Here is a 22,179-nt window from a genome sequence, read left to right as displayed (position 1 = left end):
GCTGATCAAGTCGATACGATGATCGATGAAGTCGATAATTATTTCAATGCTTCATTGAAGTTGAATCGAATCAGTCTGAAATTATCCATCGAATCAGTCTGAAATTATTTCTGAAACACCCAATAGGGCTCACAATTTCTCACACTTGGGCCAATGTCATATGAAGCCAATTAACGTAGCAGTATGTTTTTTGAGTTTGGAATTGTCATGGCTCAACTCCGAGGCTCCATGTGGTGATCTCTGACTGTGGATTGGTTTCCCTCTATGTTGGACCACAACCTATGTTGTCCCTGTCCAACAACTGATAATGCTCTTGATTTGCTTTGTTGCTTCTGTGCAGGTGTCCTCACTTCCTCATTTTGGTTTGTCCTATCACATCTTGGGAGGGACTATTCATACTCTCTTGGCACATGCAGTCTTTGCTGGCTATGTTCCAAGTTAGACGGATGTTTTGAGTCCCAGCTCCCCAGTCAAGGATTATTTTGATGAGGTTTTCTCTATTGCTTCTCCTGAGGTTTGTTTGCGAGTTCCCCTTCCCAGCACTCTTCCCATTTTGTTACACTTAGGGTCCTTTTATACTGAGGGTCTTTTTGGGTTCCTTTCTTTTCCTTCCGTCTTTCATGTATGAGTGCATGAACATGTCTTTAGCCCTGTACCTTACCCTCTGTCTGTGTGCACTACGTTCTGTTGTTGTTTTGGGTTGTTACTTTGGGTTTACTTTTGTATAGTTGAGGGTGCTGCTAAGGACACTTAGGGTCAGGCAACGTTAGGTGGGTTGGCGCCATTGCGTAATTTTAGGGTGCCGACTTCCACAGTCAGGCAGGGACAAATCAGGGTCAAGTTTGCCTAGTCTGTATAGGAACTTGTGGTGTGCAGGTTTAACATCTCCCCTGGTTTGTTCATCCCCGTGCGAGTGTTAGGACGCAGTCATAACAGGAAATTAATCAGAAAACACAGAGGAACCCCACAAAACGAGAGCGGAGCATAGAAAACTCCTAAAGACCCTTTTGCAGGTTAGGACATGCAGAGAATCAGACCTTTACTATAATTATGTCTCTTCTATAGATGTGTACTGAGTTACTCGGCTATGTGCAAAAAAAGGCTCATTAAAGCCGGTCTTGTCCGCCCCCTTGTGGTAGACCTTGAAATGCAATGTTAATTGATCTGATGAGCTTCTTTTCAAGAGTAGAGATGATTTCACTGGTTAACCCCTTCACTTATCCTTTGGTGGTTCGAAAGCCTAATGCAGTCACTGATCTATTCATGATGTTCATCAGTAGTTGACAAAAAATGTGCGACCAATTTTGTCATGAAGATAAATAACTCGCTCTATATCATGGAGGGGCATCCACAGCTCGAGACCCCTTCCATTAACTAGGGTGGCTCTCACTCTAGCAGACACGGCCCATTCATGTATTACATGGTTGGACACCTTCCTTTTAAAAAACGCTGGTCTTGATGAGACACAGTTCGATAAGTCAAGTCAAGAAATCTTGGTTCTGTATAAACCTGACAATGATTAGTGGAACAAGGAAACAAACAAAAAAATTATAATTGTTGTCAGCAGTATATCTTTCCATGTAATAAGTCCTTAGAAAATAAAAGCAAAAAGTGAAGAAAAAAAAAATTATATTATAATATATATATATATATATATATATATATACATATATATATATATACATATATATATATATATATATTATATATATATATATTTATATTATTTTTTTAAATAAAAAACATGGAGTTAGAATGAATAAATAAAAAAAAATTCAGTATCGCCATGTTTGTTAAAGTCCGATCTACCAAAACATTAACATAAATAGCGCAAAAGAGAAAAAAAATCCAGTCGTTGCACCTGCTGCCAAAAATGTAATAAAAAAAAAAAAATCTACATTTCATATGTAATCGTAAGTGGTGTTAATAAAAATGTCAGCTCTCCAATCAAAGAAAAAGTCCTCGAAAAGTTACGGTGACACAAACCAAAAAGTTTAAGAATTTTTGTCAACCATTAAAATAAAAGTTTGGTAATTGAACCGACCTGAAGAATCACATTAAAAAGTATTTACAAAATTAAAACAAAACCGAAAAAACAGCAACGGAATTTTTATTTTTCGGCCATTTCGCCACACCAGAAATTTTAGCCCCTTGTTCAGTAACTTGTATGGCACAACGAATAGAGTAATTCAAAACTACAACTTGTCCTGCCCTCAAATGTCAAAGTAGGCCGAAAAAAAAAAAAGTTATAGCTCTTGTGAGAAAGGGAGGAAGAAAAACCAAAGCGTAAAAATGAAGAGTTAAACGAGTGCTGATCAACTTATAGGGCGTTCGTTATTGCCAGAAATGCCGGTGTACGAGGACCATTCGTTCTACCTTGATGCATTGTGAAGACTCATGGAAGATTAATGGTGAATCGCGCAGAATGAAGCTCTGATAGACAGGTAGCAACGGGGCTCAACGTAGGCCAAGGCCGGGCATAAAACCGCCACATAGGGTCCAATTAGTGAGGATCGGCCTGCAGTAAATCTGGCTCTGAGCTTAACTCTACGTTGTGTTCTTCCCCGGAGATTGAGGACTCTTTTAAAGTTTGGGAATTATTAATGCCTTCTATTTGCCGGGCGGTCGGGTGGACGCCACTCATCGGATTCTCCGACTTTGCTTTGTAGCCTTGTTTGTGTGTCGTGGCGCTGCCTAGACGTATTATTCAAATTATTCAAGCGCGGAAAGCTGAAAGTCCGCTTTCATGTCAATGCCGCATTATCATATCGGGGGTCAGCTCTTCATCTCCCAGAATCCTGGGCAACTCCGACAGGTCAACTCAGCTATCATTAATTATAGACTAGATACTAGAATCTGCGCTTGGTCGCCTCCCGACATTTACTTCTGCTCGTAATGAAGCTGCAGATGCACGGTATGGCAGTGGTTTATTACACGGCTCTTTCAGTCCTGTTAACAATGATGAGCGTTTCCGTGAGCGGCCGGTTGGCTCGGAGGTCTGGATCTGCGGCTGAAGAGGTCAGAGCGAGGGGCTAACACCTGAACAGAATGTTATTTATTTCATCTAATCCTCCGAGATAGACGTGCCTGACCAAACTGTTTTGCCTGCTTGAGAAATTGGAGGATTTCTCTTGACAATGGTTATTAATATGCGCGGTGGCGTCCGGTGCAGAACCTGCTCCAGTGCTAGATGTGAGATGTGGAAATGTCCAGAGTCCCTGCAAAATTACAGAGCGCTTCCGACCTCAACATGTCTACGATACCGAGTGGACACCTATAATAATGCAAAAACAACTTGCGTTGTGGCATATTGTAAAATTCAAAAACCTACCGTGGTCATCTGGACTCGTATCCTTAAAGGGGTCCTCTGCTTTAGACAATGCTTCTTTATTAGGAAGGTTCCCTGATGGGAAGATGATTACAGCTTGTCCCGATGATGGGACACTTTAAACTGCAGGTGTAATGAATGGGAAGAACCTGACAGCTGAGGTGTATTATGAGGTTCTGCAGCAGCTGAGGTGTATTATGAGGTTCTGCAGCAGCTGCGGTGTATTATGAGCTTCTGCAGCAGCTGAGGTGTGTATTATGAGGCTCTGCAGCAGCTGAGGTATATTATGAGGTTCTGCAGCAGCTGAGGTGTATTATGAGGTTCTGCAGCAGCTGAGGTGTATTATGAGGTTCTGCAGCAGCTGAGGTGTGTATTATGAGGTTCTGCAGCAGCTGAGGTGTATTATGAGGTTCTGCAGCAGCTGAGGTGCAATATGATGTTCTGCAGCGGCTGAGGTGTATTATGAGGTTCTGCAGCGGCTGAGGTGTATTATGAGGTTATGCAGCAGCTGAGGTGTATTATGATGTTCTGCAGCAGCTGAGGTGTATTGTGATGTTCCGCAGCAGCTGAGGTGTATGTCGATGTTCTGAAAATATTAATTATAAAAATGCCCGTTGCCTTACACTATAGTTATATTAGATAGATAATAGATATAGTTAACCGCCGCATCTCTTTCTTCCCTATGTCGGGGGTTGATCAGCGATTCACACAAGGAGACGCTCCGCTGCTTTCTCTGCGACTTTGTCTTTGGATTTTATTTGCTTGGGCAGCAGCCCCTATGACGTGTGGACCACTAAACCTGCAGAGGTGTGTATGGTCATAGATATATACACACACACACATAAAGGATTTAGACTCCATATACCTTTAAGCAGAACCTTTCAGGTGAACCCGCCATGCAAAACGCAATGTTCTGACTCTTCGGAGAACTGAAATGAAAGCCAAACAAAACTGTGTAATTTTCTTCCCCAAATACCGAGGCACCAGACCAAGGTAACTACAGGCGTACGGAGCAGCGAGGGACGCGCGGAGCTGAATCCAAATGAAGGCAGCTCGGAAGCCAGGAGAGCGGAGCGTCATTCACCGCGAGCAATTACAGCTGCCATTATAACAACTGTTTGGTGCGGGAGGGGTATTCACTATGGACGTGGTGCCAGGATATGATGATGACGCCAGGGCTTGGGACGAGCGGAGATCTGCATATTCATGTTCATGTGTTGTAGATGGAGTCGGATCCGTGCAATCCTGTCTGGAAGGTGCGATGGCTTTATACTCACTGATGCTGCAGACTGAACATCTTGGGAACGACATTAAAAGTCTTACCTGTCCTGCTGTCATGGGATAGAAGTAATTAAAATCTACATCTGCCTAAAAAAGGGTTAAACTGGTAAGTGCCAAGAACTCCAGGTATAATGCTCCTATGGCTACATACTGCGCCTGGCATTCAGCTGGAAAGGATGTTTGGGAGGAGCATCATCAGCCAATCAGTGATCTGACAATGCTTCTCCCACATATCCTTTCCAGCTGAATGCCAGCCACAGTATACAGCCTCTTAATCTGGCTTTGGAAATGGAGCTCTTAGCACTTACTACATTAAAAGGGTTTTCTAAAGCCCCATTCACATGTCAGTATTTTTCACAAATAAAACATTGACTGGCTATAGTGTATGGGCATGTTCACATATCGGTTGTGTTTTCTAATATCTATGGCGTAGGAGAAGTGTGAAAACTTTTTTTTTTTTTTTTTTTTAAGCAAGAATAACATTCAGTTATGATGATAAAAGCGGACAAGGAAAGAAGAAAAAAATCAGATAAAAAACAAAACAAAATGAGGATATGTGATTGAGCCCTTAAAGAGGTATTCTGGTTGGAAGAAGTTACCACCTACTTAGAGGATAGGTGATAATTTCTAGATCAGTGGGGGTCCAATCATTGATCACCAGAACAGCGAATATTTATCAGAACAGCAGAGTGCACGCTCGGCCAACAGTCCAATAGAGAATAAATGGAGCGGCGGTCTCACGAACTCGCTCTGCTCCATTCTAACGGGGAAAAAAAAAAAGAGCCCTGTTCCGGCGACCTGTGGAGGTCCCAACAGATGGTCACCCACCAATCTTGAAGTTATAAAGGGGTATTCCAGCAGTCAGTAGTCCATGGTCGCTGGATGGGATCCCTGCAATTTGCTTCCCACCTGCCGGCTTTTCTTAATAAGCCAGCCCGGCGAATTGTCATGTGTTTATCATGCCGCAACGATGAAGCAAGGATCCCGTCCATCGGCCAACGACTACTGATGTGGCTTCTAGACTGCGGTCCTGCGAATTGATTCGCTCATTTCCTAACTAGTACCCTTATGGGTAATCCATTTGACTTTTGCAATGGGGCCCTGGTCAGGAGCAGCAACCACTCGTAATACTATGCACCCCTCCTGTGTAACAGTCACGTGTGGCTTTTCACCAGCATGTTGACCCTAAAATGATTTTCCCATATCCAATGACACATGGTCTTACACACCATTTATTTTCTGGAATAATAATTTTGGAGCGACATACAAATACGGACCAATACTGTTACTTTCCACACCCAGAAAAAAAAGTGCTTTTCTTATAATGCAAAAGTAGCTACTTCATCTGTATATAGAGTGAGTGCAATACAAGCTCAGGTGGCACGTTTTCCCACCTCGGACCATGCCGAAAAGTCATCACTGAATGTCCATTGGGCTCCATAGCGTCTGGTTAGCAGTGTGGAAATAGCTCCCCTAGTGGCGGAAGTCATATATTAACTTACACCGGCCATAGTCTAAATATACAGTATTTGTGCAATGTGATCATGGGTAGATTTACATGGTCATTTTCCTTTGTTGGCCACGTATCACAGCTCCCCCCTGGCGTGCTGTATATAGTGCTCATGGAGCCCTCCTTCTTCTGTGAAGCGTACCCCACACTCGATGCATTTATACTCTCCTTTCTCTTCCCACCTGCCCCGCTCCTTCCGATGGGTCTGAAGATGGCGTCGGTAGTTGGATGCTTGGCTGAAACTTTTTTCGCACAGGTTACAAGGGAACGGTCTCTTGCCAGCATGGACGGCCCGATGCCTCTGGTAGTTGGAGCGCTGGTTAAAGCTCTTTCCGCACTGTTGGCACTGGAAGGGTCTCTCTCCCGTGTGAATGCGAAGATGGCGCTTGTATCGAGAGGAGAAGAAGAAAGTCTTGCCACAGATGGGGCAAGCGTGAGACTTCCGGGAGACATGCAAGTTTCTGTGCTTCTCGAAGGTGCGTTGGGCTTGAAACCTTCGCCCACAGTCCTGACATTGGAAGGGCTTAGGATCTTCGTGCACCCACTGGTGGACTCGCAGAGTCTCTAGCTGTGTGAACGCTTGTGGGCACTCGGGGCATCGGTATGGCCTTTCTCCAGTGTGGATACGTATGTGACGGGACAGTTTGGCCGAGCAGTTGAACGCTTTCCCGCACCAGACGCAAACCCGATCCTTTCGATGAGCTTGCTGGTGTCTACGGAAGGCCGGATGGTTGGACAACTGCTTGCCGCACTGTGAGCACTGGTAGCCACGTTGGCCAGTGTGCTGTTCGTGATGACTGTGCAAGGCCAAAAGCCAGCAGAAGCGGCGGCCGCAGTCAGAGCAAGAATAAGGCTTCTCGCTGCCCTCGGTAGCCCCAGCACGGGCCACGTCGCAGTCCTTGCAGGTGTAAGAGAGGTCGGCGGCGTGGTTGCGCCTGTGGAGTTTGTGTGCACGAAGAGTTTGGAAAGTCCGTCCACAGTCGGGGCACGGAGGAGGTGGGGAGTCCTCGGGGGCCATGTGGGTGCCTGAACTGTCCTCCAAAGGGTCTGCAGCACAATAGTGAAGAGCGGTTAAAGGGATGGCATTAATTCATGGAGATGAATCATAAAAATGTTATTTACTGTTTTGATGTGGATCATCTACTTTACTGAACATTACAGTACTCAAGGACTGTACCTAAGACAAAGGCGGCATATATTTTGACAGAATGGCAGTGTGGGGAAAGGGAAGGGTAACTGCACTCTATGAAATCCTACACCTTTGTAGTCTGTGGACTGTATGTACAGTGGCTTGCGAAAGTATTCACCCCCCTTGGCATTTTCCGTGTTTTGCTACCTCACAACCTGGAATTTCACAGCTTTTTTTGAGGGTTTGCATCAGTTCATGTAAAGAACAAGCCTACAACTGTGAACCTTTGATTTTCTTTTTATTGTGAAGCAAACAACAAATAGGACAAAATATTTGGAAACTTCAGTGTTAATAACTATTCACCCCCCTATAGTCAGTACTCTGTAGAGCCTCCTTTTGTGACAATTATAGCAGCAAGTCGCTTTGGATACGTCTCTATGAGCTTTCCACATTTTGCCACTGGCATTTTTGCCCATTCCTCAAGGCAAAACTGCTCCAGCTCCATAAAGTTAGACTATTTCCTCTAGTAAACAGCAATCTTGTCTGACCATAGATTCTCATTTGGATTAAGGTCTGGGCTTTGACTAGGCCACTCTAGAACATTTACACGTTTCCTCTTAACCCACTTGAGTGTAGCTTTAGCAGTATGCTTTGGGTCATTGTCTTGTTGGAAGGTGAACCTCTGTCCCAGTCTCAAATCACTGACAGACTGAAACAGGTTTTGCTCAAGAATATCCCTGTATTCTGCACCATCCATCTTCCCCTTGCCTCATTCCATTTTCCCTGTCCCTGCTGCCGAAAAACATCCCCACTGCACGATGATGCCACCACCATGTTTCACTATGGGGATGGTGTTCTTGGGGTGATAAGCTGTGTTAGTTTGGCACCAGATATAACGTTTACTTTGGAGGCCAAAAAGTTCAATTTTGGTCTCATCTGACCACAGCACCTTCCTCCATACATTTGTGAAGTCTCCCACATGTCTTTTGGCAAACTCAAAAGGAGCCTTACACACAAAAATTGTAAGTAAAGGCTTTTCTCTGCCCACTCTTCCATAAAGACCACCTCTATGGAGTGTACAACTTATTGTGGTCACATGGACAGATAATCCCGTCTCTGCTTTTGAACTCTGCAGCTCCTTCAGGGTTACCTTTGGTCTCTGTGCTACCTCTCTGATTATGCCCTCCTTGCCAAGGCTGAGAGTTTTGGTGGGTGACCCTCTCTTGGCAGGTTTGTTGTGGTACCATGTTATTTTCATTTGATGATAATGGATATGATGGTGCTCCGGGGGATCATCAGAGATTGGGATATTTTTTTTACAACCCAACCCTGACTTGTACTTCTCAACAACTTTGTTCCCTGACTTTTTTGGAGATCTCCTTGGTCTTCATGGTGTTGTTTGGTTAGTGGTATCTCTTGCTTAATGGTGTTGCGGCCTCTGTGGCCTTTCAGACAAGGCAAAGTGTATATACTGACAGACATGTGATACTTAGATTGCACACAGGGGGACGTCCTGTCACTAAGCATGTGACATATGAAGGTAACTGCTTTCAGCCGAAATTTTTAGGGGGCTTCATAGCAAAAGGGGTGAATACATATGCACGTGCAAATTTTTAGTTATTTGATCCCATAAATTTAATTTATGCCTATACAGTTAGGTCCATATATATTTGGACAGAGACAACATTTTTCAAATTTTGGTTCTAGACATTACCACAATGAATTTTAAACATAACAATTCAGATGCAGTTGAAGTTCAGACTTTCAGCTTTCATTTGAGGGTATCCACATTAAAATTGGAATAAGGGTTTAGGAGTTCCAGCTCCTTAACATGTGCCACCCTGTTTTTAAAGGGACCAAAAGTAATTGGACAGATTAAATAATTGTAAATAAAATGTTCATTTCTAGTACTTGCTTGAAAACCCTTTGTTGGCAATAACTGCCTGATGTCTTAAACTCATGGACATCACCAGATGCTGTGTTTCCTCCTTTTTGATGCTCTGCCAGGCCTTCACTGCGGTGGTTTTCAGTTGCTGTTTGTTTGTGGGCCTTTCTGTCTGAAGTTTAGTCTTTAACAAGTAACATGCATGCTCAATTGGGTTGAGATCAGGTGACTGACTTGGCCATTCAAGAATATTCCACTTCTTTGCTTTAATAAACTCCTGGGTTGCTTTGGCTTTAGGTTTTGGGTCATTGTCCATCTGCAGTATGAAACGACAACCAATCAGTTTGGCTGCATTTGGCTGGATCTGAGCACACAGTATGGCTCTGAATACATCAGAATTCATTCGGCTGCTTCTGTCCTGTGTCACATCATCAATAAACACTAGTGACCCAGTGCCACTGGCAGCCATGCATGCCCAAGCCATCACAGTGCCTCTGCCGTGTTTTACAGATGATGTGGTATGCTTTGGATCATGAGCTGTACCACGCCTTCGCCATACTTTTCTCTTTCCATCATTCTGGTAGAGGTTGATCTTGGTTTCATCTGTCCAAAGAATGTTCTTCCAGAACTGTGCTGGCTTTTTTAGATGTTTTTTAGCAAAGTCCAGTCTAGCCTTTTTATTCTTGATGCTTATGAGTGGCTTGCACCGTGCAGTGAACCCTCTGTATTTACTTTCATGCAGTCTTCTCTTTATGGTAGATTTGGATATTGATACGCCTACCTCCTGGAGAGTGTTGTTCACTTGGTTGGCTGTTGTGAAGGGGTTTATCTTCACCATGGAGATTATTCTGCGATCATCCACCACTGTTGTCTTCCGAGGGCGCCCAGGTCTTTTTACATTGATGAGTTCACCAGTGCTTTCTTTCTTTCTCAGGATGTACCAAACTGTAGATTTTGCCACTCCTAATATTGTAGCAATTTCTCGAATGGGTTTTTTCTGTGTTTGCAGCTTAAGGATGGCTTGTTTCACCTGCATGGAGAGCTCCTTTGACCGCATGTTTACTTCACACCAAAACCTTCCAAATGCAAGCACCACACCTCAAATCAACTCCAGGCCTTTTATCTGCTTAATTGAGAATGACATAACGAAGGGATTGCCCACACCTGTCCATGAAATAGCCTTGGAGTCAATTGTCCAATTACTTTTGGTCCCTTTAAAAACAGGGTGGCACATGTTAAAGAGCTGAAACTCATAAACCTTTCATCCAATTTTACTGTGGATACCCTCAAATGAAAGCTGAAAGTCTGAACTTCAACTGCATCTGAATTGTTGTGTTTAAAATTCCTTGTGGTAATGTCTAGAACCAAAATTAGAAAAATGTTGTCTCTGTCCAAATATATATGGACCTAACTGTATTTTTCTCTCTTCACTTCACCAACTTAGACTATTTAGTGCTGAAGCATCACACACAAATTGGATTACAAAAATATTTACACATAGGTTGTAATGTAACAAAATAGGTTAAAAGCCAAGGGGGTGATTATTTTCGCAAGCCACTATAAACAGACGATGAATTTAGAGAGAATCAATGCAGAGTCAGACTACACAGTGTTTGTTTGTAGTCTGGTACCAAGGAGACACATAGATCTGCATTGCATCTGTATACCCTAAACAATAGATGCTTAATTAAGACTATTTACAAAGTCGCTTCGTTATTTGGAAGCGTGCACTACAGAGGCGATCACAGCGGCTCTGCATCAGCACTTACTCGCGCATTTACAGTCGGAGCACGAGGCCTTTATGAAACAAGCAGATTTTTGCTCTAATTTTTTACTGTGTGATTTGCATTTTTACGCCGGTCTGATCTGATGCCGTACTTCTGAAAGAGCAGGAAAGCCACCACCCCGCCCCCTTGGCAAAGCCGTCCCCGGTGACATCACTTTCTGTGATGAAATTTATAAACAAAGACATCAATTATTTAGACTTTCTTTTGTGGAAACGTCGCTGTGGAATTAGCTGAGTTTCCTCCGTTGAGATCTGCAGTCGAGCAGAATTTACCGGCTGATAAATAGAACAGATTGCAATTATACTCATTCCCATGTACGACGGTGGCAGAATCGGAATTCATTAATGTTAATTAGGGAGAATGTATATGATTTTTGCAGTCCCACTGTTTACTTAACGGAGGGGCTGCGCCCCTGATGATCCCAATCATCTGCTAAACCAGAGCCGTGTGATCTAACCGGCCATTAGAAGGTCGTTTATACTGGTAAATGTGTCGGGAATTTCGGACACGAGTATTCATAACCATTGCTCTATTCATTCCTGTATGAACGGAGGATCAAGTGATCGGTGGGACCCCTGGCGATCAGACACTCATTTATCCTTTACCTTGTGTGAAATTAAGTCATCGTATAGCGAATCGCTTGCATTTTAATTCCTCACCATTTCAACATCTCTGCTTGCTGCCAATGGGTGAAAATCTGTCCCGTCCACATAGGTTTATGGCTCCATGCAGGTGTATCGAGTAGGACATAATCAGGTTGGGTTTTGAGATATTGCAAATGTTGAGGAATTGAAAACAAATCTAAGTATTTTAAGAAGTTTTAATTCCTAAATTCTTGACACATGAATATAGAATATATAAATTAATAGAGCTGCGGTCTGACGTGGGCTAAATTGTATGTCCTCCTATAGTAATGCAGCTCGGCAGGACTATAATCGCTTATAATGTAAGCTTACCAAGCTCTTCTTCAGACCTCCCCTTCCAGCAAGATTCTGCTAGGTCCTTCAGATACACTGATATCTTTATGGAGTATTGGTGCCAGAAGAGACTCTACAAAAAAAAAATAATGACTGGTTAGTCTTGGATGCATGAAGGTGTGCCATAGTTGCCTACAAAATGACAATAATCCATCCACTGCCTTACACCATGAAGCTTTCCTTGTAATCCTGAATCCAGTTATGGATGCCACCAGCCATCTTTATTGGCAAGCACAATTAATAGTGGTGTCATCAACCTTCAACACAATCTTTCAGCTTTGTAGATGGAAAGGTGGCATCACTGGTCATACAGGAGTAAGATGGGCAGGTGACATCACTGGTCACACAAGAGTAAGATGGGCAGGTGACATCACTGGTCACAAAAGAGTAAGATGGGCAGGTGACATCACTGGTCACAAAAGAGTAAGATGGGCAGGTGACATCACTGGTCACAAAAGAGTAAGATGGGCAGGTGACATCACTGGTCACTCAAGAGTAAGATGGGCAGGTGACATCACTGGTCACTCAAGAGTAAGATGGGCAGGTGACACCAATGGTCACACAAGAGTAAGATGGGCAAGTGGCATCACTGGTCGTACAGGAGTAAGATGGGCAAGTGACATCACTGGTCGTACAGGAGTAAGATGGGCAGGTGACATCACTGGTTGTACAGGAGTAAGATGGGCAGGTGACATCACTGGTCATACAGGCGTAAGATGGGCAGGTGACCTCATTGGTCGTACAGGAGTAAGATGGGCTGGTGACCTCATTGGTCGTACAGGAGTAAGATGGGCTGGTGACATCACTGGTCGTGCAGGAGTAAGATGGGCAGATGACATCTCTGGTCGTGCAGGAGTAAGATGGGCTGGTGACATCACTGGTCGTGAAGGAGTAAGATGGGCAGGTGACATCACTGGTCACACAAGAGTAAGATGGGCAGGTGGAATCACTGGTAGTACAGGAGTAAGATGGGCAGGTGGAATCACTGGTAGTACAGGAGTAAGATGGGCAGGTGGCATCACTGGTCGTACAGGAGTAAGATGGGCAGGTGACATCACTGGTCGTACAGGAGTAAGATGGGCAGGTGACATCACTGGTCATACAGGAGTAAGATGGGCAGGTGACATCACTGGTCGTACAGGAGTAAGATGGGCTGGTGACCTCACTGGTCGTACAGGAGTAAGATGGGCTGGTGACCTCACTGGTCGTACAGGAGTAAGATGGGCAGGTGACATCACTGGTCATACAGGAGTAAGATGGGCCGGTGACATCAATGGTCGTACAGGAGCAAGATGGGCAGGTGACATCAATGGTCGTACAGGAGCAAGATGGGCAGGTGACATCACTGGTCACACAAGAGTAAGATGCGCCAGTGTGGTTCCCTTCTGCACCTGATCATACTCAGGCGTTTCATGGAAAATAAACCAAAAGAAACTTTTTATTTAGCAAAAAAAAAAAGAGCAAATAAATCTAGAACATTCTTCCGAAGTTTACCTGAATAAACTATTGCAGAAAATCAGGATGTGCTGGGGAGTTTATACTAACAAAGGAGTATGTCTCATTTCACGGTATTACTCACTGATCAGTTAATCGCGATGTGCAGGCTGCACATACTAAATGAAGCCTCCTTGTCTGTAACACGCGTCTCAGTGTGTCCAAACACTCCGTACATGTTGTGCACACAATCAGTGCCAATACTGCACAGTCACAATCTCAGCACCGGCGGCGGAGGGATTTATACCCAACAGAGGAGCAGATTCCACAGGGAAAATGCGTGGATGTATCAAGGGACTGGTAAGGCTGTAGATAAGAGGTGCGAGCAGAATCTCGAGGCACAAAGCACATCGCTAATAATAAGGCTCAGACATAGAACACAGAATACTAATATACAGTATGTGGGGATTTTGGGGAGAGGGGAGGCGGTGGGAAGTTTCTCTACAAATCATGCATCATCTCGTTCAACTTTAGTAAAAGCATACCTGTTACTTCAGGTGAATTTTCAGATAAGCTGTCATGAGGAATAACACTATTTCTGGCCAATATTTGACTTATCTTCTTCATTTTTTCATCATATATCCCCTCTGCAGACTATACGTCTTGTCCCTCAGCTTGAGGGTGGAAACTACCTGCTGTCATGTCTCCAATACACAGCAATGAGGGATTTTTGTCTCTAAGTAGGAAATGTGCAGAAGTAGTAGCAGCATGGAGAACATTATATCAGTACTGAGCAGTGTAGTTGTGAATCCAGCTCCAGGAAGAGGAGGTAGATAAAACACTCACTAGAAAGCAGCAACGCTGTCCTAGTCTGTTCTTTTTTTCTCTTACTCTACATGTCTCACCTCTCCTCTTCATAGGCAGCTGTACTCTGATCCCTCATTCATCAGTTTTGGATTTTAGAAGCTTTACATGGTTAATGATGATTTCAAGAGGGAAGGGGCAGGGCATAAAAGAGGTGGCTCATAAATGGAGAAAGAAGCAGCATTTATGAGCTACTTTTATTTGCTTATACTATTGATTTATGCAAAGCTTCCTAAACGACACTGAGGATCTGTCAACTGTTCAGACCTGTCCACTTATGTGACGACACAGCATTTAATCTTCATTATGCCAGACGTATATTGGCAGTAGGTTAAGAAATATAGACTATTGTTCATATTGTCTGAACGTTGATTTTTGTGAATTGTGGAATGGCTGCTGTTTACCTATTATACCAGCTCCTACAGGTGATTGTGCTATCTTTGAAGGACAGGGACACAGGGTCATTGCACAATCTATATTTAAAAGAAAAAAAAACATCAAATTGCTCAATAACCCAGCATCCCGGTCCTCCAAAGAAAGCAACTCAATCACCTGTAGGAGCTGGTAAAATAGGTAAACATGAGCCATTCCACATTTCACAAACATCAATTCAAGAGTCAACATTCAGACAATATAGACAATAGTCTAGATTTCTTGACCTACTGCAAATATACATCTGGCATAATTGCATACCTGATTAAATATTTTCTCACACTTTAGCTTTGTATATTTTTTCTATTAGTCCTCCTAGAAATGTATGAATAATATACCAGGGGTTTACCATTCTCCTAGTCTCTTATTCTGTACCTCACCTAGCCAGAGTCGGGAGTGACTTAAGAGAGCGTCTCCCCCTCTCTCTCGAGGACACGACAGGTCTACTCATTTCCTAGAGAGACCATTAATTTTAATGAGCACCATGTAATGCTTCATCTAACCTGCAGTGGTGCTGCAGGGGGAACGGAACTCATGCTGTCAGGTTCCCCAAACAGTGACGCTGATTGCAGGAGGTCTGAGAGTCACTTAGGGGGATCTACTTAGCTGTGAGTTTAGGTTCTTGGACCCACCATCGTTCTTGCATCTGTGAAGCTGACATTTCGTGCACTTCCATCAGGTGCTCTGTGGTAGAAATCTACTCATGGCAAATTATTTCTACCTTTTTGGCTTTCTAAAAAGTGCATATAAATGTATTTTTGGAGAAGGTTGTCCCACGCCAATGGCCTATGCTGACAGCCTTATATAATAAAGTGATTACAGAGCATGAAGGCAGGTGCTTACTAGGAATCCATCAAAGTCTTTTATACATAAAACCATGACTATCCTCATTTCCAGCGGCTCCGTCTCCCAGTTAATGCTTTGTGAAGTATTTCATGTTCCATCTCGCTCCCCCGTGTAGAATGTAAAGTAGGCGCATTATTCAAACAAAGCAATATTGATTCAGGTCTATAATTGATTGATCAAGCTGTGAGCAATTATGTGCCTCGGTTACGTGTCTGTCCTACATGTATCTGCGAACTGTATGTTTGTCTTTCTTCAGCTCTCAGGACTGAATACGCCTTAAAGGGGCATGATAGAGTATCGCCAGGCTATCCTCTTTAAAAATTCAACTGTGCACGGATCTGCAACCATGCACATTCATCTGATGAAGTTCCCCTGCATAGCAGATACCAATGTGCTGTTGCAGAGGAAAATGATGAAGGGGAAGAAGAAGCACATCCATTTATTCTCAGGATCAGTGGTGGTGGGGAGTCGCAAAGACCAATCCACCACAATCGTTAGGTGATGGCATTTTCACTGCACCATCACTTTACAAGATGGGATCATCCCTTTAATAATATCTTCCCTGACACATACATAACATATTGGGTACATATATGTGAACAGAGAACATATGAATCCATACATGGCTGTGTTTTACAACTAACTGAGTTTGGAGTACTGATCACAGCTAATTGCCACAGTCAATAGCAAATGCGGCATCCAAGTGGTTAGACAATGATACCCCTTCCTTTGCCACGACATCATCCACACAGCGGAATGATCAACGGGGACAGTCACAAATAATGGTAGTGCTATGTTCTGCTGATATTACCGAATCCTGAAAGGCTATTGCCACCCCATAATCTCTACCACACCGTGCAGGTACCTGCAGTTTATTACAACACCTGGGGGCTTATAAATGTTACTGCAAAACACATGGTCAACAACCTCTCTTGGGTTTTTTTTCTGTACGTTAGACTATACGAGTCTGTGGCAACATTGGGAAATGTACCCATTCGTCTTTCGAAAGTAAGACTTTGAAGAAAACGGGCCACTAAAACCATCTTAGCTCTGAAAAGTAGCTGCGATAGGACCCTCATCTATCTAATCAGTCAGAGTAGAGATTGACGACAAAGATCAGCATGTACAGAAGGTATCCAACCACTCTATTCCTTACACAGATAGCCAATTAATTTAATTACACACTGTGTAATTCTCCATTTCACCTGCGGGAGTGCTGTAGGGAAACTAAACACCTATTTGTTTAATATTGGACCTTTGTAAGCAGACAAGCTCTAACCCTAAGGTAGGTATGAACAAGACCGAGAAGCCAAATGTGCCTAGAAAAGTCCTAGAGGATCCTATCTTTTCTTGATGGCTTTCTTTTGAAGTTCTTGATGGCTGGCTCCTTGATCCAAAGTCTACTATAATAGGTCTCCTCTCAACGTAAAAATTTCAAAGGAAACACAACTTCAGCCTTGTATCTCATGAATTGGGTTGTCCACGATGGACATGAGTCTATCCTGCCAGACGATGCTCTCCAAGATGGGAGGAACCTCTTGGCAGTAGCTAATAAAGAAGACTCTTGATTAGGAGGCCCTTCTGTTGTTAAGAGCATATATAAATATGTTGTCGAAGGAGGAGAAGCTTCAGCCAATTCCGTTGTGTTGTGGCGTTGTGTACACTGCCTTGTATGAACCACCCCTGGTATATACAATCCCTAATAGCTGCCGTTTCAATATAACAAGACTGACGCCGAGGCTGTTCTGCCGGTCACAGTATAGAAGATTTATACGGATACTTCTGCTCCTTATGTCTTCACATCAAACAGGTCCTTGTATGGAGCGACGCAAGGCGTCTTGTCTTAGGAGCGCGCCTAATTAAGAGGGCTCAGATGACAGCGTGAAATACATCACTACAACATTACCATTCCCAGACTAATTTTCACAGTTGTCTGCCAGCTTGTCAATAAGACGATCACAAGATTTCTACTAAGCAAATGTTATCTTACTGAATGGGGAAGTGGGCTCATTACCGTCACAGGTCCCGCCTGCGCAAATGATTTCCAAAATGGAAAAGGTTTGTGAGGAGGACTAAAGTTAATATTCAAAAAAAATAATAATTGTCCCCCTTTTCCCTGTGTCTATATTAACAGGGTCAGCCTGGCTTGTATTGTACCAGGCATGTCCTGTATAGTACTTTGCTGTGAGTGGTACATAGTTGGATGATACCTGTTATGGGTGCTGTCTCACTAGCAAATGTACCAGAGAATTAGCAAAAGGCAAAACAAATTTACAATTTAGTAGCCGTCTGTCAACAGTAGCTTCTTCCTACATTTAGCAGATACACAACACATAGAGAGGAACAGGTGAACCCAAACTAAGCCCATATGGCTATGTGTAGTTTAGCTCAAAGCAATAGCTTCAGCATCAGAAGTACAAGTAGATTATACTGGTGTAGTGTGACAGTATTATAGTAGTTATATTCTTGTACATAGGGGGCAGTATTATAGTAGTTATATTCTTGTACATAGGGGGCAGTATTATAGTAGTTATATTCTTGTACATAGGAGCAGTATTATAGTAGCTATGTTCTTGTTAGTGTTGAGCGAGCACTAAAATGCTCGGGTGCTCGAAGCCCGGGCCGAGCTCACCGTGATACTCGGGTGCTCGACCCGAGCAACAAGCCCAATGTTAGTCTATGGGAGACGGAAGCATTTTTTGCGGCGGAACCCCCGGCAATCTGTAGAAAGCCTAAAAAGTGCCCAAAACGATAGTGACAGTGCTCAAATGACATGGGGACAGCATTTCTGACCCCCAGGTCACTGCTGTCAACAACGTGGTCAGAGGTATTAAGCCACTTTTACGGGGTCACAATGAAACGTTCAAAAACGAAACTGAAACTGCTTTCCTGTGAAATATGTTAAGGAACTTCCTTTCCAGGGTAAAGACTTGTGTATAAGGTAAAATAAATAACCAAAAACAAAAATACTCCTCCACACCTTGGGCTATGTTCACAAGTAGCATATTTTATGCGTTTTTACACTTTTGTATTGTTTTCAACCGTGACAAATGCATTCACCGGGAAATGTCATTTTAACATTTTACAACCTTATCTTGCCATGTGCTGTGTGACACATGCATACAGTGCTGAAAAGAGATGGGAACAGCATGGGGAAGACCCCTGGAAGCATCTCTGACACCCAGGTCACTGCCTAAAAGTGTGCCCATCAGAAGTGATCCTTGCCGCATCAGAAGATGCAGACTTGCAACTATCCCTGTGTAAGTCCTTGTCCCAGGGCAGTGTTCAATTGTACCTCCCCCATTCCTTGCAATGCAAGTGCAAGTATGCAGCCAACCACCCACCCACCCCCAGGCTGCAATACCATACTGCTAGCTTGCACTTGAAATGGGGCCTTTTAGGTATGTGGAGGAGGAATCTGGCCACCATGTCATGGCTGCGTCGGCGGCCTGGTATCCATACTCAGTCCCCAGCCGCCCCACGGCCGGGTGCCCACACACAGTCCCCAGACGCCTGGGGGTGGCCGGGTGTCCATAAACGGTCCCCAGCCGTCCTTATTTGTCCCGGTGCGCCTTATACACAAGCGCGCATACGAAAACGTTACCTGTGCCCTCCCCAGAGCATTTAGTGGGAAGGACAGCCTAACCACAAACACGTGGACAAGTGAATGTGGCCAGGCATGGTCCATCTCACTGACGTCTTCACACTGGGTTAATATTGTGGAAGCCGGGACACAGTTGGACACTGGGATGCAGCACTTCCTCCAGACATAGAGGATTGCGGGTCCTGGGTCAATCAGGCTTCAACACAAAGTTCAGAAGGTAGACAGCAGCAGTGGTCGGCCTCCTACACAACGAGTAAATTATTCATGATCATGAGGCCATCCATCTCCTTAGCTTTCAGTTCCTTGGAATGCAAGCGCATGTTAGAACTCTCCTGTTAGTTTTTTTTTAGTTTGCTGGTCACATGACCATTTTTGCCTATTTAATCCGGCTCCGCCCTCCTGGTCTTGCTGGACTTCATTGTATTTACTACTCTTGAGCTAGCTTGGTGCTCTGTTGCCGTTCTCTGTTAGTTTTGCTAGGTCTTCTGACCTCTATGCTTTTTGTTGTGTGTTTGTCTTTGACTGCTACTATTTCTGCTAGGAGGTGTCCAACTTATCCCAGTCCCTAGTTCTTGTAGGGATCCCTCCCTCACATCTATAGGTCTTCGTTCAGACTAGCCGAGGACTTTAGCGGGTCTGATCGCAGGATCAGGTTCACCGTTACATCGTAGGGATCTAGTTTAGTTCAATTGTAGGGACAGATCTCCTGTCTTTCCTTAGTCCCTGTAGCAGATCATAACAGTAAGTCCAGCCCTAAAAGAAAAAAAAAAAAAAAAAAAAATTTTCTCTAAGGAAAGAAATTTTCTCTAAGGAAAGACCTCCAGTTTTCCATCATGGTCTCAGTTCAAGATTTGGCTCAACGCTTGCAGGGACTCTCTCTGGAGGTGGCCAAGCTCCAACAACACGTGAGTAGCTGTTCTGGAGCACATTTTGTGGAACCAAAGGTACGTCTGCCTGATTTATCTTTTGGCGAACAACAAGATTTTTTTTCTTTTAAAAATGCTTGTTTATTGTATTTTCGTTTGAGACCCGGATCCTCTGGTGATGAATCACAGCGCATAGGGTTCATAATGTCACTTTTGCGCAAAGATCCTCAGGGATGGGCCTTCTCTCTCCAACCTAGTGATCCGTGCTTTAGATCAGTGGATAGTTTTTTTTCTGCTTTGGGTTTGTTGTATGATGATCCTGATCGTGTCTCATCTGCTGAGTCTGAATTGAGACGTTTGAGGCAGGGATCAGGTAATGTGGAAAAATATTGTTCTCACTTCCGTCGGTTGTCTGCCCAGGTGGGGTGGAACGATTCAGCTTTGAAAAGCTTGTTTCTTGCAGGGCTAGGTGAAAGGGTTAAGGATTTACTGATTGCTTATCCCACACCTGGAAACTTGCAGGAGGCTATGCAATTAGCTATACGGGTGGACAGGAGACTGCGTGCAAGGGTTAATGAGAGCAAATCCTCTGCTATGTCAGCTCCGAGTCTTGAGAGGGTCTGTGCTGACAATGGAGAGCCGATGGAGATTGGGGCGATGCCACCCCGCTCTCAGGAAAAAGATCGCAGGCTTTCTGAAGGCTTGTGCTTCTATTGCGGAAATTCTGGTCATTTTATTAAGAACTGTGTGCTTCGTTTGAAGAAAGAAAAAAAAATGGTCAGTTATGCCCGTATTGCCTGTTTAAATTCTAAGGGAGTATTCCTATCTGCCACTACTGCTGCTCAGGATGAATTAATTGAATTTCGAGTATTTGTGGATTGTGGTTCTACTCTGAATGTGATTGATGGGGGATTCTTGGAAAAACTTAGATTAGAACCTAAAACTTTGTCATCCCCTATTGCTGTGGTTTCTGTTGATGGCTCTCCCTTGAAGAGTGTTACTCATAAGATCTGTGAATTTCCCCTCACTATTAATGGTATTCATCAAGAAAATTTGGATTTGGTGGTATTGGATAATTTGCCTTCTCCAGTAATATTGGGGTTACCCTGGTTAAAATTGCACAATCCTGTACTGGATTGGTCTACCAATGAAATTAAGTCCTGGAGCCCTAAGTGTTATGACAAGTGTTGTAACGGACGTATTGCTGCTGTGGATAAAGGGGAATTACCTGTACCTATTCAGGATTTTTGGAGAGTTTTTTCTGAGGAGGAGTCACAAATTTTGCCTCCCCATAGAGACTATGATTGTACCATTGAATTTGTCCCTGGAGCGACTCTTCCTAAAAGTCGTTTATTTAATCTTACTATTCCTGAGAGAAAGGCTTTGGAGAAATACATACAGACAAGCTTGGCCGCCGGTCACATTAGGCCTTCCAAGTCTCCTGTGGCTGTTGGATTTTTTTTTGTAAAAAAAAAAAAGATGGCGGTTTACGTCCTTGTCTGGACTTTCGTGAGATTAATAAAATTACTGTACGCAATCCTTACCCACTGCCATTGATTCCTGATTTATTTAACCAGTTAGTGGGGGCCAAGTGGTTTTCTAAAATTGATCTCCGGGGGGCATACAATTTGTTGCGCATGAAGGAGGTTGATGAATGGAAGACTGCTTTTAACACTCCTGTGGGTCATTTTGAGAATCTGGTTATGCCTTTTGGTCTTACCAATGCTCCAGCATTTTTTCAGAATCTTATTAATGACATCCTTAGACCTTTAATCGGCAAAAATGTGGTTGTGTATTTGGATGACATTTTGATTTATTCGCCTGATCTGGAGTCTCATTGGCGGAGCGTACGTGAGGTATTACAGTTATTAATTGACAATTCGCTTTTTGCTAAGCTAGAGAAATGTGAGTTCGCTGTACAGAGAATTCGTTTTTTGGGCTACATTATCTCCAGTGAAGGTTTTGAGATGGACCCGGTTAAAGTTCAAGCTGTGCAGGAATGGCCTAGGCCTATTGGTTTGAAGTCGATACAGAGGTTTTTGGGTTTCGCCAATTATTACAGAAAATTCATAAAAAATTTTTCTATTATTGTCAAACCGCTGACCAATCTCACCAGGAAAGGTGCTAAAACGGTTCAGTGGACTACTGAGGCCATTGAAGCGTTTGTGTTTCTAAAGGAGAGGTTCACCTCTGCTCCCATCCTTATGCAGCCTCATGTGACTAAGCCGTTTTTGGT

General features: G+C 43.6%; 1 protein-coding gene across 1 annotated transcript in view; it reads right to left on the bottom strand.

The window, feature by feature from the left end:
• Nucleotides 1–5,842: 5,842 nt before the first annotated feature.
• The window catches only part of LOC141173061 (uncharacterized), a 32,931-nt gene continuing 16,594 nt past the window's right edge, over nucleotides 5,843–22,179 (bottom strand). Inside the window, exons 2-3 of the mRNA XM_073657696.1 lie at nucleotides 11,877–11,970; nucleotides 5,843–7,166 (exon numbers count right to left, since the gene is read on the bottom strand). Coding sequence (XP_073513797.1) covers nucleotides 6,196–7,137 — 942 coding nt within the window. The 5' untranslated portion in view covers nucleotides 7,138–7,166; nucleotides 11,877–11,970 and the 3' untranslated portion in view covers nucleotides 5,843–6,195. The remainder of the gene's footprint in view (nucleotides 7,167–11,876; nucleotides 11,971–22,179) is intronic.

Source organism: Phyllobates terribilis, unplaced genomic scaffold (genome assembly GCF_046119375.1).
Source record: "Phyllobates terribilis strain yellow unplaced genomic scaffold, ASM4611937v1 Scaffold_12__6_contigs__length_324123572, whole genome shotgun sequence".
Classification (NCBI taxonomy): domain Eukaryota; kingdom Metazoa; phylum Chordata; class Amphibia; order Anura; family Dendrobatidae; genus Phyllobates; species Phyllobates terribilis.
Note: the sequence above shows the minus strand (reverse complement) of the source record. Positions and strands in the feature narration are given on the sequence as shown.